The sequence below is a fragment of the Cyprinus carpio genome, chromosome B25 (genome assembly GCF_018340385.1).
Source record: "Cyprinus carpio isolate SPL01 chromosome B25, ASM1834038v1, whole genome shotgun sequence".
Taxonomy (NCBI): domain Eukaryota; kingdom Metazoa; phylum Chordata; class Actinopteri; order Cypriniformes; family Cyprinidae; genus Cyprinus; species Cyprinus carpio.
Genome location: NC_056621.1, coordinates 19,228,580 through 19,255,867, shown reverse-complemented (window position 1 = coordinate 19,255,867; position 27,288 = coordinate 19,228,580). Strand labels below are relative to the sequence as shown.

The 27,288-nt window shown below is 36.5% G+C and overlaps 1 protein-coding gene across 2 annotated transcripts in view; it reads right to left on the bottom strand.

Moving 5' to 3' along the window:
- The window catches only part of LOC109054025 (ankyrin repeat and BTB/POZ domain-containing protein 2-like), a 48,852-nt gene that overhangs the window by 4,613 nt on the left and 16,951 nt on the right, over positions 1 to 27,288 (bottom strand). For both annotated transcript variants that reach the window (XM_042752881.1, XM_042752882.1), the window contains 8 exons: positions 17,665 to 17,814; positions 13,427 to 13,634; positions 5,136 to 5,288; positions 3,397 to 3,562; positions 3,200 to 3,289; positions 2,486 to 2,587; positions 2,262 to 2,358; positions 752 to 887 (listed from right to left, as the gene is read on the bottom strand). In XM_042752881.1, the coding sequence (XP_042608815.1) occupies positions 752 to 887; positions 2,262 to 2,358; positions 2,486 to 2,587; positions 3,200 to 3,289; positions 3,397 to 3,562; positions 5,136 to 5,288; positions 13,427 to 13,634; positions 17,665 to 17,814 (1,102 nt within the window). The remainder of the gene's footprint in view (positions 1 to 751; positions 888 to 2,261; positions 2,359 to 2,485; positions 2,588 to 3,199; positions 3,290 to 3,396; positions 3,563 to 5,135; positions 5,289 to 13,426; positions 13,635 to 17,664; positions 17,815 to 27,288) is intronic.

The following is a 27,288-nucleotide window of genomic DNA, read 5'->3' as shown; positions in this document are numbered from 1 at the left end:
CAATACAAAACTAGATGGGTGGATGCATAATGAATGATTGGACATACTGTATGGATAAACAGAAGGCTAGATGGCTGATAAATGAGTAGATGGGTAGATACATAGTAGGCATAGTAGATACTAGATACATAGTAGATGGGTAGATAGACAGTTGCATAGATTGGGAGATGGGTGACTGGGTAGAAATTAGTGATTTGAAAGAGTGATGCATAGGTAGATAGCTGGCTGGAAAGATGGACATACAGATAGCTTGACAGAAAGCTACTGTAGATGGATGGATAAAAATTAAAATAGATCATAACTGGATTGATAGACGGATAATTAATTACTAGGCAAAAAAGATAAATAGAAATGGTGTATAGATGAATGAATAGTTGGATAGATGCCTGAATAGATAATGAATGGACAAAAAGAGAGATGAATGAATGATTGGTAGGACAGATAGCTAACAGGATACATAATAAATGACTGGAGATGGGTGGATGGACATAGCTAGCAGGTTAGAGTATGAACAACTGGACATGATAGATCGATACTGTAGATGCATGCTGGCAGCATAGATAATGATTGGACAAAGTTAGACAAATCGACATAAAGCTAGATGAATAGAAAGAAAGTTAGATAGCTGATGTGGTAATACAGTTGTGTATGAATGGTCATAGGGGATCATGTTCAGAGTCGTGGGGGGTGATGGTGTGTTAGTGTGATTTGTTCCAGGCGGCTGTGGATGATGGGAGGTATTAGGTATTACCTATGGCCATGGGCGGCAGCATGACTGAAGCAGTTCATGGTCTCATAGAGCGATGATGTCAGCGTGTTACTGTCCTGGGACCTCAGCAGGGGGTCGGCACCGCGCGCCAGCAGTAAACTAACCATCTCGTAATTCCCTGTGAGGTTGCGAAAGCAGGAGAGTGACCAGAGGAGAAGTACAGGAGAAAAGGGGAAACAGATGGTGAGATTGCAGAGATCTGTAGAATAAATGGAAAATAAATGCAAGAGAACCACAATAAAAGAAGAGAATGCAATTCGTGATCATTAATGTAATGATCGTAGAAGGGTCATGTCTTGAGGAATCAATTTTGCCTTGATCTTTCAAGATAAAAAGAGCTGGATGTAATATGAAAACAGGTAAAGACTTAAGGGTGATGCCATATTTAGTTTCTAACGGGAATGAAATGAGGATTTAAGGGATAGAAGTACAGTGCATTCAGTGGACTACTATTGTTTAACAACATACCAATTGTTCAGCTGAAACATGAAAAAAAAAAAACTTTCAGTAGACAAAGCTCTGTAAAACAGTTTTGAAAGTTGTAAGTTCATAAATTACATGATCTAGGACCTATACATAGTGATTGCTATTGTAATGACTATAAACTTATTTCTCACAACCTTGTTTTCCTCCACATTAAATTCAATATGGCCGAAGGGCACTTCGGAGTGAGGACAATCATGGCCACCATAGTGAAGGGTCATTCCAAATGAAGTTCTCAAAACTGGCCACTTCAGAAGGCTCTTCAGAAAGGAGTTTATAAGGTTAAAACTGAAAGACACATTGCTCCTTTGATTCTTTGTGCATGTTTAATTATGTGATGATGACATCTCTTTATTTGGCTCCGCCAGATGGAACAGTTCCAAGGAACAGTTTACTTGTTCCCCCACACAGTGGTTCCCAATCCTGGTCCAAGAGTACCCTTAACACTGCACATTTTAGCTGTCTTCCTAATAAAACACAGCTGACTGAACTTGTCAGCTCATAAGTAGAGACTCCAAGACCTCAAATGTGTGTCAGATAAGGGAAACATCGAAACATCAAGCTCTACACCAATCAAATCTTTGAAACTCTCACTCTGGAGGGATTAGGGCATGGGAATGAGCTTTTCAGAATGGAACGGAGCAAAATTATGACAGATAGGGTAGTAGTTTAGATACTGTTGGATAGACAGTGGTAAAGGTGCAATACAAATTATTTGACTCCTTTAAATGTTGCAGAACTTAATGTTAAACGTTCCCACACCTAAAAGTTTTAAAAGAAAAAAACACATACTCTGTCATACTGTGGCAAAACAAGTCTCCCTGACCCAATTCCATCAACTCTCATACAGTTTTTGGCTTGTACAGTTTGGCTTTGGTCTGCTAACACAGGGCCATATTTTTAGGGATTCCTGTTTGGGATGGGAGTGACCAGCCTTCCCTGGCAGGCTGTAAATCTGAGCTAGTGGAGGTTGGGAGAGGCTGGCATGAGGGAGTTGTGCTACACACACCTGCTGCAGATGCCAGCTGGAGAGGCGTCTCAAAATTGCTCTCCTGTCCGTAACGGACGGCTGCTCCTTCCACATTCGCCCCAGCGTCTAACAGAAGCTGAAGATACAGGCATACATGTAGGTTAGGAGAGTAACAACAAAAACTTATAACAGTATACCTATAAGTTCACTTGAAGAATAGTTGCAGTATGAAAAATCACACAATAAAACAGGCAGCTTGTTACCTGCACTACTGATATATGTCCATGTAAAACAGCGAATGTCAGCGCCACCCAGTAGCGGCTGTCTGGATGGACTGAAGGGTGTTTGGGGGAGCAAACGGGTACCTGAACACAAAAGACAATTAGCCTTTATTCAGACTGTAGTGTTGAATGAACGTCACAAAAAAAGATTAACAACATGAAATAATGTTTTTATATATTGTACTGAAACAATCTGACATGCACTGCATCCCAATTCAGTGGCTGCATCCTTCGAAGGCTGCATTCAAAGACTAAATGCATCACAGCAGTTTTTTTATAGTTAACTAAAACCATAAAAACATGTTGCTTGAAATAAATAAACATCATTTATTAATAAATAAATAAAACAAATTACACATTTCATTATAGCTTGATGCTAAGGCATTTTAAAAAAAAATAAATAAATAATAATAATAAAAAAGCTGTATAGATATATTTAAATAATGTAGACAAATAAATTATAAAAAAAAATGTCTATAACTAAAATTCAAAAAATCAAATTTAAAATAACAGTAGCAGTATATAACTTGTCTAAGTTTTTTTTTTTCCAAGAATGATGAAAATTCTGTTTTATTTACATTTTTATTGATTGGTTGTAATTATTTTATCAACATTTAATCTTAAATAAACTTGGTTTAAACAGGCCTTAACATCCAAAAATATTTCCGGACTAAGCAAGTAACTGGTGGTCCATACCGCTACATCCAGATTGGCTCCAGCATCAATCAGCATCTGGACTAAAGCTTCATCTCCAGCTGAGCAGGCGTACATTAGCGGAGTCATACCCTACACAGATGCATCCAAAATATGATATCACAGATTGATGTATAGTTTGGTCTTGGGTGCTGACAGGTACTGTTAACATCTGGTTTGCGGTTCTGAGCTCACGGTACCTGGTCATCCATGCTGTTGACACCATCTGGCCCCAGCAGCTCGATGGCCTGGCCGATCAGGTCGGTGCGGCCGCAGTTCAACATGCGGAAACCCAGGTCCAGCTGGAACTTATCTGTGGCGGCTTTGGCATCCAGCCGCCTGAAGGAGCTAAAGCAGCACTCGGGCCTACAGAAGACAGAAGAAGAGTTAGAAAACACACATGAACGAAAAAGAGGACAGTGAGGGAGTGAGTGGGGAAAGGGGTGGTGGTGTTCAGGACGTGCTTTCATGGGTGGAGTGCTGTATTTTCCTGAAGTGTTTTCAAATCATTAAGTATAAGGCTGGGCTCTTGAGGATCAGTAAAAATCTGAGGCTTTGCTGAAGGTCTTTGCCAATGTTTTAATGCAGTTTGATGGAAAGTCACATTCAAGAAGGAGCATGAGATCATGTCTGATAGCTTCAGCTCTGTCACATTTTAACTGCTGTTTAAATGTCTGTTGACATTTTATAAAATAGATTTAATTAGTCTTACAAGGTTGTGATAGAAACATTAAAATATACTCTGAAAACAATGTTACCACAACTGGAGAACATGAGAAAACACCTTAAAGTCGGGATGAAATGTGATGTCCCTTGCAAATTAGTGCAAATTACTCTGAAGCTTTTGTAATGTATTTTAAAAAGGTTTTCATTTATTCTATGCTTCTGAAATTGTTCATTTATTGTTATTTGTAAAAATTTTTGAAGATAATGTTGCTATATAAAAGGTGTTGTATGTGGCTATATGTTCTGATTGGTTGCTAGGACATTGTTATGCAAGTGCCAGGCTGTTCTAAGTGGTTGCTAAGGTTGCTAGAGCATTGTTATGCAGTTGCTTATCTGCTGTAAGTGGTTGTTAAGGTGTTCTGGTTGTTTTGGTAGGACATTGTTATGCAGTTGCTAAGTCATTGTAAGGTGTTGCTTAGGAGTACTGGTTGCTAGGGCATTGTTATGCAGTTGCCAAGCTGTTCTAAGTGGTTGATAAGGTGTTCTGGTAACTAGAACAGTGTTATGGAGTTGCTAAGCTGCTGTGAGTGGTTGTTAAGGTGTTCTGGCTGCTAGGATTTTGTTATGCAGTTGCTAAGCTGCTGTAAGTGCTTGTTAAGGTGTTCTGATTGGTTTGCTAGGACATTGTTAGGTAGTTGCTTAGTTGTTGTAAGAAGTTCTGGTTGCTAGGGCGTTGTTATGCAGTTGCCAAGCTGTTGTATGTGTTGCCAAGGTGCAAGGTTGCTAGAGCATTTCTATACCTTCTGAGTGATCACTTCACATTTGATTCTGAGTGGTTGTTTGGTTGTTGCTATGTAGTTTCTAAGGTGTTATGACAGGTTGCTAGGGCATTGCTTTTTGGTTGCTACAGTGCTCTGATTGGTTGCTAGGGCATTGGTACAGTTTGTGGTTGCCATGCAGTTGTTAAGGTTTTCTGAGTGGATAGTAGGGTGTTACAAAGTAGTTTCTCACGAGTTGCAAAAGAGCAATCAGAAGACAACACCTATCGGTAGCTAAGGTGTTGCTGTGTGGTTGCTAAGGTGTTCAGAGTGTTTTCGGTTTGGCTCTTCTTCTAAGGACTTTTTGATGATTGTCAAAAGGATCCATCTTTTATTTCTCTCTGGTTTTCTGCTCTCGAGATGTGGCTCATGTTCTTCGCTCGTTTATTGTCCAGCAGGTATGAATGTGTGCTGGTTGTGAGTCAGTATTATGTTATATGATGTTTATGTCTTACTTCAGCAGTCTGGGCTCACAGTCCAGTCCGGGCAGGAGCATCCGCGCCGTCTGTCTGACATCATCGCTGTCCACCAATAAGCTGCGGCGATGCTCCGCGTGAACGATGGCCACGCGCATCCACTCCATCAGTGGGGGGAGGAGGAGGAACGGCCTGAGGACAGCAAAAAACAGCAAGTTTGTTTCCAGTCCATTGTTGTGTTAATATTGCAACAATATTTCATTGTATTCATTGCTGGAACAAACTACAATGGTTCATTGTACTCTCTTGATGATACTGACAGCCATGAATTGATTTCAGATTTGAAATTTGTGTTTATTATTCAAAATGTAAAGAAAAAATGGCTTTCAGATTCCAGATTTGTTCCCAAAAGTGAGCTAAAACTGACTATAAACTACTATTGTTTCTTATATATGCATAATTATAGACTGTCTATAGTGTGTGTGTGTGTGTGTGTGTGTGTGTGTGTGTGTGTGTGTGTGTGTGTGTGTGTGTGCGCGTGTGGGTGGGTGTGTAACAAGTCTGCTGATATCCACAGTTGTGTAAAACAATTTGGGCCACACCGCACTAAATCTGCTAGTGTTTGTAAAGCAGGGCTTGTGCAGTAAGAAAGCACAGCTTTCACTGAGATGGTCCGTATCTTTCAGCAGCCTGTCATTTCAGAGAATTCACACTGAGAATGAGGTACAGCTGAAGTCGTCCTGTTTTCAGCAGCTCACGCACACTCCCTGCAGACAAGTATGTGTTTGTATGTGTGCAAGCTTCTTGATATAAGAATAGATAGGGGCTGTTTACTGGAGGACTATATTGTGCAATATTTATTCAGAGTTTTAACAAGTTTCAGCTTCTGAAAGGTGAGGAGGAAGTGAAAAAGCATAGAGAAAATACTTTCACTTTATGTAAGAGAAAACACATTTACTTAAAGTGGGTTCTGTGTCAAAGTTCGACTCAAATTGAATAAACTTTACAAAATGTGGCTTTCAAAACCAGTATACTGTAAACTATTGAGAAGTACACAGAAACTAAAAGTTTTATCCAAAAAGAAAGGCTGGAGGATTTAATAAATTGGTCCCTCAAAAATTAAGAGATTAATTAATAAAAATATTGTATAATAATATTCTAATATTCATATAATTCGTATTATTATTATTATTATTATTTTAACAATCATTATCCACAAAATGTTATATATATATATATATATATATATATATATATATATATATATATATATATATAAACTAAAATAGTATATAATAATAATAATAATACACTAATATTTAATTTATGAAAAAAATTATTAGTGTTTTGGTCATTTTTAAAAAATATAGAGATTCTTAAAAATATATTGTATAATATTCTAATATCCTGGTTATTATTCTTCCTTATTCCAATATTTAAGTGTTTCAGCTATTAAAAAATGTTTTGGGCATCCTTCAAAAATGGAGAATAAATAAAAATCATGTGTAATAGACTAAAATTCAATTCATGCTTATTAGTGTTGTCAAATGATTAATCACGATTAATCACTTCCAAAAATAAAAGTTTTTGTTTATATATGTATGTACTGTATACTGTGTATATTTATTATGTATATATATATAAATATACACACATGCATGTATACATTTCAGAAAAAAATGTGTTATGTTTATATATTAAATATATTTATTTATAATATAAATTAATTTATTGTAAATGCATGTAAATATTTTCAAAATATATTCTGTATGTCTGTGTATTTATATATACACATAAAAACTTTTATTTTGGATGCGATTAATCGTTTGACAGCACTGACGCTTATTCTTATTATTTTTATTGTTATTGATAAAATGATTTTCATCATCATTATCATCATAAGATATTCAAGTGTTTCAGGTTTGTCTGACCATCTTGGTCATCCTCGTAAGTAAGTAAATAAATAGTGTAGAGTAATATACTAATATTAAATGTATTAATAATAATTGTCATACAATGTTTAAGTGTTTCTGGTTATAAAAAACAACAGTGTGAATGAAAAAAGAGAGAGTTGTTTGGTTGTTTATAATAGGACTGAAGTGAAAATACCCTAAATGTACGCACTCTCACCGAAGCAGTTGCATTTAGCTTCCAAGTCAGCCTGAACCATGCATTATCATCCCCAGACACTGATACAAGTCCTACATCTCCTTCCCAAATCCAAATCTAATCTTTTTCTAAGTAAAGCCCTGATAAGAAGATGAGGATACCCGCAGCTAGTGCTGCAGATTTTTCGTAACATCTCCCCAGCCTTCCAACCCCTCAGAGAAAATGAGCTTCACATCGGATTTAGAGAAGATACCAATGTGAAAGTCGGCCCCCAGAGCGCTCAATGCACAGCAGGAACACAATGACGTCTAACAACAAACCAAAGTAGTCCCGCCGAGAGTCTGTCAGCCCAGCAAGACATGCAAATGAGACTTACAGAGAAGAGCGTGAAGCTCATTAAACACACAAGATATGCGCAACAGAGAAACACGTCTCCTGAGACCTACAGACGCGCTCAACCACAACAAACAGATCCTTTATCCAGATGACAGCTTGATGGGAGCCATCTTGGTTCAAAAGAAAAGACTATTAAAATTCTGAAGTCAGCTTTCAAGTGTGAAACATCTGAAGGCAAAGCTAAATTTAGAAAAGCTATATTTAAATCCTGAGGGAGGATATGAAAAGTGCATCAAATCATGTTTTGTTTGCAGGTGTTTTGCCAGTGATCGGTTTGCGTTGTATTCTCAGTGCTGCCACTAGGGGTGCAATATAAGACAATAGCTTAAGGTAGCATTGTCTTCTACAGGCGAATAGTTTTAGAAGACCTTTGTATTGTTGAAAATTTAAAAATAGCATATCTGGCAAAATAGGGTAAACATTTGAAGGACTCTATTGGCCTTGAGTACACTGGAAAAACAGAATTTGGTGGTACACTTGAAAAATTGTTGTAGAATTTGGTATTTCTGTCGAATCTGGTGTTTCATTCAATAAATTTGGTGAAGAATTTGGTGTTTCATTCAAAATGTGGTGCTTCATTAAAATGCTGTAGAATTTGGTGTTTCACTCAATAATTTGTTGATTCACTAAAAATTGGTGCTGAATTTGGTATTTCAGTCAAATTTTGGTGAAGAATTTTGTTTCACAATAAAATGGTTTCAGTCAAGAAATTTGGTGGATCACTAAAAGAATTGGTGTTTAATTTGGTATTTCACTTAAAATTTGGTGAATAATTTGGTGTTTCACTAAAAATTCCGCATTTTAGTACATAAAAATGGTGTAGAATTTGGTGTTTCACTAATATACTGGAGTGGAATAAGGCATTTAGCTCAAAATACGTTGTAGAATTTTGTGCTTCACTCAGAAGCTTTTTGGAACTACAAACAACAGATTTGTGTAGGTTGTGCCAAAAAAAAACCCTGATTATATCTGTCTGTCTGAACAAAACCAAAGATAAAACTAAAAGAGTGGCGTATTTGCAAGCAAGAACGCCTACAGTCAGGAAAACAGATGAGGTTTAGTAACATTTGTTTGACTTGCGGTTGTAAAACTCAATCCAAGTGTAAGGAAAGATCTTCATGGGAAAGTGAGAGAAGAGGCATAAAGAAACACACTTAATAACCACACACTTTCACTAAAATGGTTTAGAGGAGCACTTTTAGTTGCTTACTGTATTGATCAAGGGGATTTTCCAAGTGTTAAGTCCCTTAAAACCACTGTCAAGACTAATAGATTGCAGCCTGCTAAGTGTGTTTACTTTGGTCGCACAGAAGAGGGGGTGGATGGTATTGAGGGAGCTGATATCTGTGAGAGCATAAAAGGATTTGATTGTATATCTGTAAGCGCGCGCGTGTGTGTGTGTGTGTGTGTGTGTGTGTGTGTGTGTGTGTGGAAAAAGATATCAGTCAGTACACTAACTAAATGAGTCTGAGATGGGAAAAGTTTATGGAGATTTGCCATACACTTCATATATATATATTTTATTTGTTGTTATCATGGGGCACAAGATTCTTTTCCAAAATATATTTTTTAATTTTGAATATTATTATTTTTTATTAATGATAGTATTATAGGAGACCAAGTTTTCAAACGTAAAAAGCATAATTAAAGACAGTAAGCAGACACCAAAAGCATTGGTTTATTTTTATTTTATAATAGGCCACCGGGTTTTCCAAAAAAAAGAAAAAAGAAAAAAGAAATTGTATATTTTAATGTTTTATTTTACATGATTTTTAATTAAAGTGCACCAGGTTTTTAAAGATTAAAAAAAATATATAAATAAATAAAAAAAAAATTAAAAATAGAAACCATCCACCAAGATCTCTTTTTTTTTAATTTTATTTTATTATGGGTCATCAAATTTTCTAAAAATTATATATATAAAATATATAATAAAAAAAATCAGAAATAAAGTCTAAACTAAGTACCTTTTTTTTTTTTAAACCACTTGTCTCAGAAATCTGAGGGGAACCGTCAGTCTGATGTTCTGGCAGCAGCTTCTAACAGCATCATTTAAAAGCAATATGCACAACACTCAAATCCAAGAACACACTTGATACTATGCCTGCCAGCTCTTTTCCATTCCTAAATGGAATTATTGATCCCTTACATCTTTTTGGAGAAAAAAAAAAAAGAAGAAGAAAAAAACCACAGCAAAAGCTCTGTTGGCAGATTACGCTAGATTACATGTCCCCGGCCACACGTTCAGGGACACACACAGATGTAAACTCCTGATGCGTAGTCCACTCCTCTGACCTGCTCTTTTATGAATGAAAAACAAAACCAGCATGAAATTTAAGCTCTTCAATATTTTTACACCCTTGTCTTTGTTCTGTTGTCAGAGCTCCACGCTAGTGAAAAGCAAAAGTCCATCTTCGTCCCTCCATCTTTTGTTCGTTTGCCCCTTGGGTCAGGCTTCAACAATGACCCGCGCTTCTGAATCAAGGGCTCAAGTTCAACTCGTGGCCTTCAACCCGAAATCCGAGCTCAGTTGCAGGCTACATCAAAGCACGGCTAATCAGGGCTTGTGGAAACCGTATAGCGCTATGGGCTAATTTGGCGGACTAGCACAGACATTCACACACGTGTTAAGGCTTCTAACGTGACTGGATTTCACCAGAGATGTGTAACATGATTAAGAGTTCACTACTGAGACCACACGACTGCTTCCCTTGCTTTAAACATATAATGCTGAAGCATGTCTCTGAGTCATATACAAACACTAGCATCTGGCAGGCGACTCTATGGCCGCTGCATCTTAAACGTTGTGGTTTTCAAGCCAGGAATTTCTCGTGGTTTGGCGGCAGATGATGATAAATCCCAGCATTACTTTAAATGGGAGCATTATTTTGTATATTTGTTTCAATTTAAAAATCGTGTGTAAACAGTATATACTACAGCCTACCATTGAGAGTTTGAAAAACGTCTTTCTACACATCAGTTGATTAGTGACTTTTAAATGTGTTTCCCACAGACAAGTCCTCATAGAAATAACACTGAGTTATAGTTTAATTATTGCTTCACATCTCATTCAAAATGGCTGCCTTTAATTATTGTTTTGTTTATTTAATATTACTTTTTTGTTTTGTGGTAGAGCAGTTTTTTTTCAGTATATATATTTTTCTTATAACCTTTCAGTATGCAACGATAAGTTTGTGATTATTTTCTAATGCAGGATATGTGTATATCAAGATAGTTTATATATATGATGAATAGTTGTTTGACAGGTAACTGCGGACAACAGCATGATTTTGTTTTGTTTGGCTCACTTGTTTTTTGTTTTGTTTTTTTGTGGGCGGGGGGCGGGGGGCGGGGGGTACTAAATGTGTCAGACTAACAGCCAACAGCATGATTTAGCTTTTTTCATTTGGTTTTGTTTTGTTGTTTTGTTTGTCTGGCTCTCTTTTTTCAGTAGGTGAGATTAGAAATGATCAAACAGCATGATTTTATTTTGTCTGGCTCACTTGTTTCAGTAGGTGAGATAAAACAGGGCCAAACAGAAATAAATGTTTTTATGGTTAATTTAATACTAGAAATGTTGGTGAACTGTTTTTGTTTAGTGTACAAAGACACCTGACCTACTGTACTGTTATACTGATTTACAGAAACATTCATAAAAATATATATATTCTTAGAAGTAGTTGGATGTTTCTAAAGTGAGGTTCAAACAAGTTCACTTACTTCACTTACTCTGAACCTCATTTTAGAAACTTAATCTTAATATGAAAGCATTCTATTCTCCAGTTAGCCTGTATGTATGGATGTGTCTTATCTTCCCTGTCCTGATCTGGGGTCATAGTACCTTCCACCCCTCTCATCTTACAGTGCCTCCTTGATTGTGCAACCACTTACCACCCAACACTCCCATTCACCTTTCTGACCCTTTCCTCCCTCTCTCTCCACCCACTCAATAGGAGACACATACCCATCATAAATCAACACTTACTATAACTAACCTCTAGCCCACATAACCAAACTTCACTGGATCCGTAACGCCCCCTCTACGTTTCCAGGCCTCTGTTAGGACCACACAGTACACAAGTGGTTTCATTTCAAGCAAAGGTTTTATAGACTCAATAGAAGGCGTGTTGAGGAGACCTTAAATAATGATTGAGGCCTTTACCGTGATTAAAGCCAGGACTGAAGTACCACCTGTATCCCATTCTGCTACTCCACCAAATGCACAAACGCTCAGCAATATTGCTTGAAATCTTTCCTGGCATGATCGTTAAGAGATACTCATGATTGGAGTCCTGGAGTTGGCAGTAAGGCTCCATTGTTGTTTTCCACTTAAGTTTGTTAGTTGAAGGTCTTACCAGCTGCAGCCAATAGCAAGATTTGCCTTTTACTTACTCAACATACAACCTGATAATTGCACACATATGTATACACACAATCACATGTGGACAATTGTGCTTGGCATTCAACAGCAACACATCAAAGGAGGAAACAAACATCTGAGCCCATCAACGCAAGTCTGGATTTACTTTGTTTTTGGACACAGCAAGAGCTTCCAGAAATTGTTGTACCTGTGTGACTCATTTATCATGTAGGCATTGTTTTTGGGCTGATTTTTCTATAGTTTGTTGCATTTAAACTGCAAAATGTAGTGATTAATGTCAAGATAAGGCATATAGAGGTTATTAAAAAGAATGTTGTTTGATAATATTTTATGCTACATTTATCAGTAGTATGACAGTCACTTGGATGTTTTCAATATGATTACACTGTAGTTTTTCCAGTAACTAACTACTTTTTTCTAGGACGTAACAGACAAAATGTTACATTGTTACCATTTGTGTCCTGCTGAGTGAGCGGAGTTAGTGAATTGTCCCTTGAAAGGGCTTCACAAACTGCGTTTCCATTACAGATTTGCACGAAACTTTTGCGATATTTTATAAAGGTAGATAAAAAAAACTATTGCGAAATCAGTGTTTCCAATGTTATAAGACTAAAATGTATTTTTTTCCTCTTGCGACAAGTCATGTCGACAGATGTTAGTAGGTTTATGTATATCACAACCACAGCACTAGCCATTATTTTTAATCAAATATGTAGGCGTGTATCTTTTGTGAAGCAAAGTAGAGAGCTGCTTCTGGGATGCTTCTGAAACGTGCCGCAGTGAAAAAAATAAATAAAATTGTGATATATGCGAGTTTCTGTGAAATTTCATGTTTCCATTGGGCAACTATTCACTTCGAAATTTCAATTTGTGCCATCTGATTGGTAATGGAAACAGAGTTAGTATAGCTTTTGTTAGTAGCCTGAAGCTAGCATAGCTTACTTCTTTTTCAAAATGCTAGTTGCTGTTTGATTGCCTCAAAATAAAGTTGCTTTCAGCTTGCCAAGTAACTGCTTCAACATAGTTACACCTAGTTTTGTATCCCACAAATAGGCATCTTTCCAAGAGCCAATAATTTACAGCACACCTGTAACTGAACCATGCATAATATAAACCTTTGTATTAACCTTTAGCAAGCAAGTATTACCCTGAAGACATCCTTGAAGCAAGACAGGACACCTAATGACCTGCTCTTAAAACTAATCTCTCTTTAAGAACAAGTTACAATGAACTTACAGGAAACAGCAGCTGGAAAAGGAGTTTGAGAAGCTCCTCACATTTCTTCTATATCATTAACAGCTTTAAAGTGCCTTCAGGCTGTGCGATTTCCAGAGTTAACTTACATATCAATGGGCCATTAGGGGTTTGGGCTGTTAATTAGCTTTGTACCCATTGTGTGAATTGGAAACTGGATTAATGGGAGGGGAATAGTAATGAGGCTCACCTTTCTTTGCTCAGGGCCATCCTGGGTGGATCCAGGTTGGGGTTCTCCATGGACTCCATCTGAGGGCATCGCAGGAAGTAGTAGAGAGTGTGGAGGGCATCCGGAGACCAGGAGACCGGCTGCTGGCGGGCATGACGTGCAGGACTGAGACCGTGACGGACAGAACTGAGGCGCTGCATATGGTGCATGGCCCGTGACACCAGGTCACCTAATGATGACAAACAATCAATCAGAAACTTAAGATATTTGCATCAGATCAGGCAAACAGAGATTATTTTAATTTATTAAAATGTACTTTTTTCATACAAAATCTTGAATACACATTGTCTATGATTCAATGTTAATGTTTTTTAAATGAGCATACTGTAAGTTAAAAAATGTCAGGGTGGTACAACTGTCCTGATAACATTAATTGCAAAATAAATGAAATTATTGAAATTTTTGTTAAATTGATTAAATTTTTAAATCATTATACAAACATTTGAAAAATCCATGTCATGTGGTGCAACCACCATGCAAAAATAAAGTCATAACTTGTTTCCTATCTTGAAATACATACATTTTTGTGACAATGATAATAATGAATGAGAACAAAATGATTTAAAATTCATTGTTTAAACTGAAAATGGAAAAAAAAGAAGAAAAAAAAGTTCACAATTTAATATATATATATATATATATTATATATATATATATATATCTATATATATAATATATATTATATATATATATACTGTATAAGAAGTTTTTTTTTTCTTATTATTATTATTATTTGTCATTGACCCAGATATCAAATTATCACCAGAGCTCAGTCGGAAGCTTACAAGACCTTGGACACTAACTGAAACCAAAAACCACAAGTTGGCCTTCATAGCAAATGTGAAAAGCGAATGTGAGAGAGTCAGCACACGTGCCTCCTCTAAGCAGCTTTGGGGATGAAACACCCACCTGCTGATGTCTTTCCCTCTTGGATCTCACAGTTCCACAACATCCTTATGATTGTACCAACAAGACATCCATTGAAAATTGGATTCTCAACACGTAGCAGGAAACAGTCCAGGTAATAACTAAACTACATATGGATACACTGATCAAGATTCAATGCATGTCTTGGTCTACGCTAACTTGAGAAGCAAAGTTGTGGGCTGGCCACTCCATTTGTGGGAACATGTAGACTTAATTTGTGGTAATCACCCCTTGGGTTCATTTTCCAAACCACAGAGTGGTTTGTGAGTAGGAAGAATCTTCCGTTATTATCTGAAAGATGCCAAACTTGCAGCAATAGGGGCCTTATTGTGTTCTGCCAGGGCCTACAAAGGATCTTACAGAATTTATGAAGCAATCAGGAAGTTTGGGGCTTTTTTCTACTAATACTTGCCCTGCAGGCTGAGATCAGTGCGATTGGACTGGAGATATTAAATACCACATCCTTAAAGCTCATGGAAATAGTTGTTGCAATTTAAAGGCTGATATACTTGAAGTGAAGTTCTTTTTCGTTCTTCGCTTAGGGTAAAAAAAAAAAAAAAAGTTTGAGCAGCATCTACCTGAGCAGCAGTTTAATGTCTCCGGCACTGCCTATGCTATTGGCACTGGCATTTAGAATTTGAACATGTAAATATATGCTATGTCCTTTCCTCTTGATAACAAAATAAACAACTGACAGGAGTGAGAAAGCAGCAGTTAAGAAAGCATCATAGTGATGAAGATATGTTTGCACCAGCTCTGCAATTCAGGACTCCAGTCAAGTCAAATCACATTTATTTTATACAATAGATAACTTTAAAACAAGCTTTACCGTTTTAAACATGGAAAACATTAAAGTTAGTGTCAATTTCAGTTAGAATTATAACTTCAGTTTCTATAAAGCAGGTCTCCAGTGTATTCTCATTTTTACTAGATGGACTGAGAAGAACAACTGAACCAGAGAAGATTTCTACCTCAAAGGAGGCAGAGCCCCAGAGCTACACCTACCTAACTGTAGCTCGTTCTTTGATTTTGCTTGCCTATTACGTAATCGCTATAGACCAGTGATAGTTCGAAGGTGTTTACCAGCTCAAGCTAACTTTTCATAAAGTTCACTATCATGAGCTGTTTCAAATTCCTGAAAAAATTCCAAATAAACTTCATTTTGACCTGATTTTGTTCAAAATGAGGTCACATCAGTTCATCTTGAATTGTACCTCTATTTTGCTCATCTATTTTGTAGGCATAGACCAGTGGTAATTCATTGGTATTTACCAGCTGGAATTATTTTTTCCATAAAGTTTGCTTTGGCAAGCAGTTTTGAACTCCCATAACGAACTTTGTTTTGGCCTAATTTTGTTTGAAATGATGTCACGGTTCATAAGTTCGTTCTTCGATTTTGCTTGCCTACTACATAATCACTATAGACGAGTGATAGTTCAAAGGTGTTTACCAGCTTGAGCAAACTTTTCCATGAAGTTTGCTTTCTCAAGCTATTTCAAATCCCTGAAACAAGCTCCAAACAAGCTTCAGTTTGGCCTGATATTGTTCAAAATAACGTCACATAAGTGCACTCTTGGATTTTGCTTGAAGTATATCATGCTTTTCCTTTTTAACCATTCCTTTAAATTCAGACTGAAAGAGCTACCAACAACAGAGCAAATTTTTCACATGCCAAATCACACATTTTAGGTTGTGTAAATGCTCATTTGCATTTAGCGTTCCAGGGCAGTTGAGGACGTACAGATGTCCCACTGTCCGTTGGTCTCCTGGGTACAGCTGGATCAAACCTACATGAGAGCTCATGGGGAGGCGCCAACATCACAGGAAGTGCACAAAAACAGCTTTCACTGAATTCATTGAGTTTGTGTGTGATTGCTAATGTCCTGCTGAACGTGCCCTTGTGCTGTGGGAGACAAGCAGCAAAGTGTTCGGTTTTTGCAGTAGGAAATTCGTGCTTTCCATCGGTAAGCCGCCAACCATGCCACTGCTGGGCTTGTGGCATGGTGGGTAAACACAGGTAAAACAGCTCAGAGTACGGCAACCCCTGCCAACAAAGGAACTCCTTCACTGCAAGGGAAATATCCCATTTTCAAATGTAAACTCCGGTGAGGAGGGAACCAAAACACTGTACAATGAACCGACATACTCTTGCTGAATAAGGCACTGTAATCTTTGTATTTACACTTTAAAGTTCAGCTAAATTGCATTTGTTCAGCTTTCCAGTTGTAAAAAAATCCAGTCCAGACAATAAATCCCAGACCAGATGTTGCTTTTATCAAGGGAACCGTGTTGAGACAGATATGCTTGATTTGAGTGCAGATGAGTCAGGCATCATGAAGTCAGAGGAGACACTGGTACAGCAGTTCATCTTCCTTCAATCCTGATAGAAGTGTATCTAATAACACCATAACATCCTGAAGGAATTATCTAAAATAACAGACACGAGGCACTTAAGGCACCAGAAGAAGTTGACTTCCACACTCGTTTTGTGTCTTTTTTCTCTCTATTTCCATCACAAAAGATTCTGTTTAGAAAGCAAACATGCCCCCTCTTTGGGAACGACATAGTGGTGTTTATTCAGAGCATAAAATAATAGGCTAATCAGTTCAGAAAGATAAACAGCGTCCACATTATCTCCCTTTCCAAGTTGTGTTTGCAGGGATAACAACAACCAACTGTGTCTCCATATGAAACTTGCTGCAATCTTGACTCTGTTGAGTGTCAAGTCAAGCACTGTGACAGGTAGTGACATACTTAAAATAGTAAACTTGTGTAGTTTATAGTTTGGCATATGTACATGATTTTGTATCAAAGTATATAAAATAATATATATATGTCAAACATTGGTGGTTCAGTGGTAGAATTTTTGCCTGTCACGTGGGAGACCCGGGTCTGATTCCCAGCCAATGCAGCAACTTTGTGTATTTTTTACAAATTTTGTTTTTGTGTTAATGTTTGATTAAATATTATTTTCTCTATTAACACTCAATCTATAACTTAGCAATATAAAGTTTTAAACAAAATACAAAAAGCAAAGTTACAAATATAAAAAGCAAATTAAAATAGCTTTTAATATTCAGGATGTGACATTTGCGATAAGCGGCATACTGAAAAATTCCACCGTGTCCAACCTTCTCATAAGCTGTAGCTTAAATGTGACCTTTCTGAGTTGTAAATGATTCAGTATGATTCATAATGGACAGGAGAGAGAAACAGATAAAACCAAGAGTATCAGACATAATAGACAGACAGGAAGGAAGTCAGACACTCACTCAGTTCAGAGATGCTGCCCACACATGTGGCCAGTAAAGCCTGTTCGAGTGTTCGCAGCTCCAGTTCAGCGTATGCATCCTCTCTGCTCTCCAACCCCGTCTGACGTCCCTCCGTGTACGGACTGAAATGAGCCGGAAGTGACAGAACACCTAAAATATAAAGACAGGAAACTAGTCAAGACAAAATGTAAAAAAAAGACACTTTTACCGTTGTGGACAAATTTACAAATACTTGGTGAAATTTTAGGGAAATGTATTACAAGTAACCAAAGTTACATAATCCGATTACTTTTTTCAAGTAACTGGAAAAGTAACGCATTACTTTTAAATTTACAACAAAATATCTGAGTTACTTTTTCAAGAAAGTAATGCAAGTTACTTTTTCCCCATTTATTCACTGATATCTCTCTCCTGTTCCCGTGTTGAGAGAAATTGGGAGTGATGTGCAGAACCTCTTCCTTCAGCCTGAGGCTTATTAATTTCACTTTTTGGTGTGAAAGGGTCTTTATTGTTTCCAAAAATACAACTTTTGTTCTTTTTGTTATTAAAAATAAATAGTGACAAAAGTAACACAAAAGTAATGTAATGCATTACTTTTCATAAATATTAATTTACGCAATTAGTTATTTTTAAAGGGATAGTTAACCCAAAATGAAAATTCTATAATTAATTACTTTTTATTTATTTATTACTTTAATTACTTATTATTCGTCCATCTTTGAAACATATATTAAGATATTTTGGATGAATTCCGAGAGCTTTCTGACCCTCCCATAGACAGTAATGATCCTAACACGATCAAGGCTCAGAAGCATAGCGAAGAGATCGGTAAAATAATCCATGTGACATCAGTGGTTCAACCATACTTTTACAAAGCTACGAGAATATTTTTATGTGCAAAGAAAACAAAAATAACTCTGGCTAAACACAGAACAGCTGACACAGAACAGCATATGTTGTTTACGTATGTGATAATCTCCAAAATGTCGCTTCTGGGTGACACAGAGGAGACAAATTGTTGAATAAAGTTATTTTTTATTATTATTATTTTTTTTATTTTTTTTTTTGTGCACAAAAAGTTTTCTCGTAGCCTCTTAAAATTAGGATTGAAACACTGATGTCACATGGATTATTTTAACGATCTACTTGCCACATTACTGCGCCTTGATCGTGTTAGGATCCTTGCTTTCTCTGAAGTATCAGAGAGCATTTAGAATGCATCAAAACTATCTTAATTTGTGTTTTGAAGAAGACCGAAGGTCTTACGTGTTTGGAACAACACGAGGGTGAGTAATTAATGACAGAAATTTAATTTTTGGGTGAACTATGCCTTTTTGGAGTAATGCAGTATTGTAATGCGTTACTTTAAAAAGTAGCTTTCCCCAATGCTAATTTCAATAACCTTTTTAACACGCAATGTTTTTCATACATCCTTTTTGATAATCTTTGTGAAATTTCGCAATGTGGCTGCACCTTTACTCCAAAACAAGGAGTCTTTGACACCAATGCAAGAAATGGTCTTCTGTGGACATATTATTAAACCAAATTTAAACACGGACGTTGTCCATGGAGTGACATCTTGCCAATTTTTCCAGGTTCAGATGCAAATGACACTTTATTAAGACTAGTTCTACACAAAATCAGTTGTTCATTTGCTGTATTTACCACTTTCAAAACTGCAGTCATTTGAGAGATCAGAAAAACAAAGGTGCCATTATGATCCATAACCCAAGTGTAACCTTAAAACAATTCCAAACAAACTAATTCCAAAGTTCATGTGTTTCAGGAAGGAACACAAAATCAAATGTGAGAATTAGCATGAGATTCTATTGTGCAATTGTGAAACACTTTATGACTAAATCCAAACAACATTACTTCTAAACGTCACTTTCCACTGAATTACATTTGAACAGAAATCACGAGAACGACAATGACTGCTGACTAGAACTGTGTCTTATTGTTTTCAAGGTGTTGTCTTTGATAACAGAGGTTGCACAAGGTTAGGACAGTCACTTCCTCTGTAAACATCTCTCACGTCCACAATGCAGATTTCTAGAACAACCTGGTGGTTTGGTGTTGATGAGTTCACAGGCCTTTCCCTGTATAATCTGACTCGAATGAGTCTGTTCTCTGTGTTCTACACTTTAATCTGAACGTCTGCCTAATTAAACGATTGCGTAAGACCAGGGTGGCTTTATTAAAGCAATGATTTATGACAGATAAAGAACTGTTACAGTTACATAACAGGAAATTATCTGCTTGGTTCCTTCAGATCTTCATATTTCCAGTCTTGTTGAGATGTTTTGGACTCAGTGAGTCATAGTGAGTGTTGTTTATGATACGGTCTTGGCTACATCCTACACTTTTCTTTTCTAAATTTGGTTTTTGCTGAGCCATCATCGGTTGATTTAGTGGAGTTGTCTCCAGTAGTGACTTCCTGTCCATATGGAAGGATCAGGAAAAACTTTGTAGTCCTGGACAAAGCTTTGCTTTGGCCTTCAGGGGTGAGTGTCCTGCCAAGGAAAAGGAAACAAGCAAGGAACCCTACCAGAGAAGCAAAAACAAAGCAATATTGTTAGTTCTGTTTCTGATTTATGAAAGGAGGAAAGAAGGATCCCTATCCCATCTATGAACTTTAAAGGGATATTCCACGATGAGTCTTTTTTTTTTTAGTAATCAATACAGCACAAATGCAGTAGATGGAGTTTAATTTGCACTAAACGCAGACTATTCCTTTAAGCGACTAAAAGTCTCCATCCAGAATGTTTAGAAGTGCTTTTCTGCCCACAGGGACAGTTTCTAGATAAGCCCATGCTTTCTGCTGCTATCATGTACAGGGCGAAGATTCAAGACATTTACAGATGAGGGTGGCTCCAGTGTTCATGAATACAGTCTGTTTATAATACCACAGTATGGTAAGAGTAAAGCACTATGGGAATGACTCCTCAGACATGAGCACTGGCATCATAAATTCCAGTAGACAAAGCTAAACGTTTGTTTACAGTAAACCCCCTCCTAATGCTGTCTGTGATTTACGTTTATTACGGCACGTTTACAGCTTCAGGGTGGCTGACTACCAACAAGTTGACACGATAGAAGATAGTCACTCTTTTTTCATACATGAGATCCTATATGAACAGTGATATTTGCTACAGCAAGCACTACTTAATACAGCTGACAGGAAGCAGAGGTTTCGAGAGGGCCTGATTTCCTCTCCTGTGGTTCATTACTGTAAATATGAAACATATGGCTTGGTATAAAAATATACTGCTTGGTTAGTTCTCCATGATTGTCCAATTAAGTGTAGGACAGAATTTCAAGGAAGTGCACATGTGAGTAAATGATTACTGGACTTCCCATTTCAATATTGTTTTATATTTCGAATTTCTTCGTGCTGTTTGTTACATTGTGGATCAAATAGCGTGCATAACATGACTCTGCACTAATTCAGATGAGCTGCAAACACATGCACAGATGCATGTGCATATCTATCCACAAACACACACACAAACCTAGGATGTGGTTGGATGCAGCACGAGAAACCGCCGTTTATGAGAGGCTTTCGGCTCCATCAAACGAGATTCTAAACCCCTGCATGAAAATCCAACCCACAACAAATTTGTCCAGCTACAGCGGGAAAAGCGTCTGTGTGAGTCTGTTTCTCTGTATATAGGGCAGGTCAAAGCCTGGAGTATTTGCTGATGCTGGCCGTTCCTTACAATGGAATCGGCTTTACAATGAGCACACATGCCTACAACTGCACTCAACACACTCTCAACACTGCAGTCCGGTTACCGTTTGCTCCCAAGGGTCATCAAGGGTGTTATTTGACAAGCCTGTGAAGTATTTCCATGTATAAGTTTCAGCAGAAGATGCAGGTGTCCAATTCGAGAGGCACACATGAATATTGTGAAAACTGTTAAAAATAGTCACCAGAGTGAAGTTCGAAACAGTTTGGATTAGTCAGAATTTGAATTTTAGAATCATTTTTAAAATAGTTAAGTTTTTTAATTTTTTAATTTTTTTAGTTTTTTGTGTAGTGTTGTTTTCTTACATAGTAGATCAATCTAATGTATTATTGCAGTATGAAGGATTTTTTAATATTTTCAAAGGTCATTTACTATTCATTTTAATTATGTATTGCCTTGTGTTGTGTTTTAGGGTTAAAAAGAAATGTCTGTTAATTTATTTATTTTTTCTGTTACAGTGCAGTTAAAAGTTGTTTTTGAAAATTTTTAATTTCAGTTTTAGAATAGGGAAACATTGTTTCTATACTATTAATATAATAATGTATATTTGTATTTTTATTTTACAATGGTGAAATATTGTTTCTGAAATATAAATGCATTATAAATATTTTGAATAACATAATATTGTTTATGAAATAGTTGCATTTTAAATTTTAGAACAGTGAGTTACTTATTCTGAAATATTTTACAAAATATTATAACATTTCAATTTTAGTACAGGGAAATATTGTTACATTACATTTATATTTTTACAATAGTGAATTATTGTTTCTGAAATATGACACATTTAAATTTTTGAATAACAGAATATTGTTTATGATAACTATTATTATTGTTCTTTTTAACAATCTGTTTTTGGTGCAATATCAATCAAATGAACATAAACTTATTCATGAATGGTCATTACATTTCACAGCAATGACTGACATCATTTTAACAGACGCTTACAGAATATTATGATAAAATCTTTAATTAAGATTATAAACTGACTTTATTACATTACCTCAGTATAACCTACTGTTTCTTTCTTTCTTTCTTTCTTTTCTTTTCTTTTCTTTTTTTTTGGAAAGGAAACCAACGTGCCATGAATAAAATCAGATAAACCATAAAACATTCATTCCGTGTTGCCAACAAACCCTGTGGACTCATTCTTGCATATGAGAGTTCTCCAAATTTAGCTTAAAATAGCAAATTGCACGCTACAGATCGGGTGTCACACTAATGTTTATTCAGTACTTCATGCTATGAATGACTGACATTAGGTAAGCATCTAATCTACTCTGTTTCCAAGTGTTCTTAGGACTTCACACATAATTTTCGCTCTTGCACCATGAGAGCACGGCTAGTCGAGCTTCTGTAAGTTTAGAAACTGGCAGTACAAGCGAGAAATCTCCCATGAGTCCACGCCCCATCTGAACAGCCGCCTGCCTTTCCCACCGCCCATCCCGACACACTCACACATAAAGAATCTTCTCTCCTCGTTCACCTCAGATCATCACTTCAGGGAGAAAAGTGTGGCCAGATAGAGAAAGAAAGAATTGATAAGGAAAGATGCTATTTCAGTAGAACTGAGGTGAAAATCAATTTCAGAGGTTTCCTCACAGCGGGAACTAGACCTAGCGGGCTATAAAAGACCAACAGAGGAGTTTTTATTTGGGTGTATTTATATCGACAGTCTTTTTCTTGAAGAAGCCCATTCCACTTTCTCAGTAATAGCAGCAGTGTTCGTATAGATGGCATTTCTGATGGATAATTGGTCTGGAAATAAAGATGTGTTTGGTCTAGCACGAGTCAGTTGTTCCTGTATGTGTATCCGAGTGTGTTAAATGCCGAGGTCTCTCTTCTATATTGGCCCAGAGGCCCCATTCTCTGATGTCTAAGTGGCCTTTCACATTCAACGGAGGCCACCTGCTCCAAAAACAAGCTCTTCATTCATTTGGGCCTTGGTCAGCACTTAAGTCATTTCCTGCTGACAAAAAAATGGCTTTGAGATGATGATCATTCAAGATCAAAACACAATATAAAAAAGTGTTGCAAATACGTCCAAACTGTTTCTGCTGCCCACACATAAAGGAACAATGGAATTTCCAGAAGTCCAGATGTTGATTGTAACTTTTGGCACATGGCTAATGTTAACTGCACCTAAAAGCAGCTGTTTAGGAGGTCAGGGGTCTTTAATTTAATTAGTAATGGTATTAATACGATAACCTGACCTGAGATCTGTCACTAACAGTAGCTGACAGATAAGCTAATGATGAAGATGGTAGTAAAGTTGATGTAAATATAATAAATATGCAGTAAATGTCTACCATTATTACATCTCATTCAAACAAGTACAAGACTAAATACTAAATTTGACTTAGTATTAAAACAAACGTTAAATATGTACAAATTAACACCCAGCTAACGGGGAACTTTTTTTATAGAATTTATAAAAATGTCAGGACGAAAATATTCTTAGGCTACACTTTACATTAGTGGGTCTTGGTTTTAAAATGCATAACTTTTGCTACGGTTACGCCTGTCGTTTACACTACTCCTGCATTTTCGACACTCGAAATCGGAGACTTTCGCAAAATGCCTGTGACCCCGTTTTTGTTTGAAAACTCTGAGGTTGCGTTTCAGTGTAATCGGACTAAAACAGAGACTTTTGAAAATGATGGCGTGGCTGCCCATATTCTCTCTACATATCCTTGATGAATGTGTAAACAATAACATCATGCATGAAAGGACATGTGACATGCATTTTCAGTCGTTTAGTGTGAACGGAGATCACTTCTGAAACGCAGTGAAAAGCCAGTGTAGACGAGGATCAATTTCATTTTAAAACGCACTAATGTAAATGCCTTAAAGTCACGTTTATGGAACGTTCTTATTTTAATATTTAATGTACCATCTCATAATAGTCTGAGATTAATATTCTCAAAATATCCTTATTTGTATGTGATTGATATAAGAATTTTTGTAACCTTTAAATAAAGTTCTAATCACAACAAGAAAACTGGACATTTCTAATTTTTTTTTTATTTTAGAAATGAAAATTGGAATTTTGATTATACTTTGGGTGAAAAAAAAGTTAGTAGAACTTTGTCAGAAACATTTTCATAATATTTAAATAACATTGTAATCACAAAGAAAACTGGACAATTTAACGTTTTAGAAACATTTCAAAACAATGTTTCCACAATGTTTATGAAACCGAAATGGAAGCCATTTTGTTGTACTTAATTTAGTGACTGTATTTAATAACTTGCATGGCAAATGAGAGCTGTAGCATAAAATATTAGTTAACAGATACTATAACTAAAAGCTGTTTAACAGATAGCTAAACAAATAAGCTATATATACTAACAGGCCTTGCTAAATACTAAATGTGAGTAAAATTTCAAACAAAATACATTGACACGATATAAGTGATTTAAAATTTAGAGAAAAAAAGACAATGTTGATTTATATGGAGGCAATGCTGTGTTTGATGACTTGTTTGCGTTTATTCAAAACTTTGATCTGAACTTATATCAGTACCAGCAGTAGCAGAACATGTGGTGAACAAATACTAGCTAATTTCTAACACATACAAAAACACAGAAACTAGATAACAAAACAACCTTGTACATTTTACTATAACGTTAATGTATATAACAATTACAATAAAATACTTCTAAATTATTATACAAAATGCAATGATGTTATCGATGTTTGATTCTATGCTAATAATTCACACAAAAAGTAAGCATGTTGAGAAATATGGATGTTCGACAACAGTCTAGTTATAGTTATTGAGAGCTTTGAGGGTGGTCAGCTGTCTGACTGTGGAGGTCATTTATACATTGGGCAAAAATAACAGCATTTGTCATGTCAGGTTATCTGCATTTTGGCGTTCTGGGTTATATCATTAGAGTCTGGATCGGCAGGCACTGATCACTTCACACATGCTTGCCAGGCTAATTAATCACAGTGAGGAAGACTGACTGTCTTGCGTCCCATCACACCTCAGGAGAGCTTTTAAACACATTTGGATCAGCAGCCGTTCGACACATTTTGCCACTGATCCAGTCAGTCGAGAATATATGTTTCTCTAAATAAACAATAATAAAAAATGCTACATAGATATTCCAGCACATAATATGCAGTAGTTCCCAGGAAGCTTTGTGGCTTTGTTGAGATTAGGGAATCTCAGTTCATGATCCTCTGACCTTGCTTTGAAAGATCTAGTGTCATAAGCAGAACAAATATTAAAATTTATTATGACATGGCTTCATTCCTCATGTAGATCTTGCTTTATGAATTCAAGCCAACGGTGGAGCCAGTGGTTTCTTTTCATGTTCGCAAGGAATTACCACAAATTACTTCATTGTTCTCATGTTACAGGTAATAGATTGTATTCCACATCTTACAGACATCCATGTTTTATATATTTTCTGAATAAAACCAGTGGTGCTTGTCTGTGAAAACATTCAGAAACATTCAGGGCGTTGTCATTTTGGCTGCTAATACCCTCAAGTTTCTATGATATTCTGGTCTGTAGATACAACTTCAATATTAACCAAGTTTTAATTTTAAGGGTCAATAGTTTGTTCAAACCACTAAATAAGAGCAATAAGCAACAGTGATGCTTGCCTCAGATGTAAAGCAGCATTTGCTGTTGTCGCCACTGGAACAAATTCCCCATTAAGAGAGACCCAACACAATCGGCCTGCTGTTCAGCCTCTAAACGATGGAGCAATGGCAAAACTGATGGACTTGGAACTTCAGCATAGATGAATGGAAATCTAGCACAGTGTTAAATGTTGGTTTTATTTTCCCCTCTCTGCCTCACGCTTACTCACTCTATATGTCTTCCTTCAGATGTCAGGTTTCAAGGCCTACCACTTCATTAAACAAGAACATCTATGAATAACACATGCTAGTCAATGAGACGACTGTTTCAGTATATGGAGCACTTTAGTGTCATTTATGAAGCTATGGAGTACTGTATATTTAAAGTTTGCAAAATGTTTAAACTGCAGGTAACTAAAAGTCTGTTTTGTTTGATTCGCGTGACAGATGAACTCAAAGGTCATGACTAAGGAATTATATTAAAAAAAGCATTCAAAGGGAAAAACAGAAAATCTAGGTATCATTCTATGTTTTGTATATAAAAATCATGCAGTTACAAAAGCCAGTGGGCTGCAGTAAGGTTTCTGACAAAATCCCCTTTAACAATGACAAACCTATTCCTAAGATCTTAAACATTGCAACATAAATTATTAGTAGTGCTTAGGCGAAACATCACAGACCGATCTTGTAATGATCGTCCACCATTTTATAGTGGAAACCTGGTTCATATCGGGAAAAGACCCAAACCTCACTTTCCTGGCACTAAGTCAGTGATATTCAGACCAATTACACTGTTTAATATACTGCCTGTAATTACAAAAGTTACATTCACCCCAGTTTGAGCTCCACTAAACTTTAAGTTTATTACATTTCCAGCAAAATTAGTTGAAAACTTTATTTTATAATTAATGATCATTAATTAGATATTAATATATATCAACAGATTGTACTTTTCTTACAAGAAGTACTGCTCATTAAAGGAGGTTTCCATTAAAAAAAAGTCAAAACCCCCCAGAATCCCTCACACCCATGACAGGAGGGTGTATCTTGATCCTCCAGGCCTGAGGGGACAGAAACTCACAGATGTGAAAAATCATCCCAACACCCTAAACCTCTGACCTTCACACCTAAATGAGTCAAACATTCTGTCTTACTCCAGTGCAGACATCAGCATGAAAAGCAGCCCCTGTTGCATGCAGCGAAACAAAGCTTCTTTGTGGCAGTCCACCCAAACATGTCATTCATGCAGATATCATTGTTTCAACTCAAACACGCA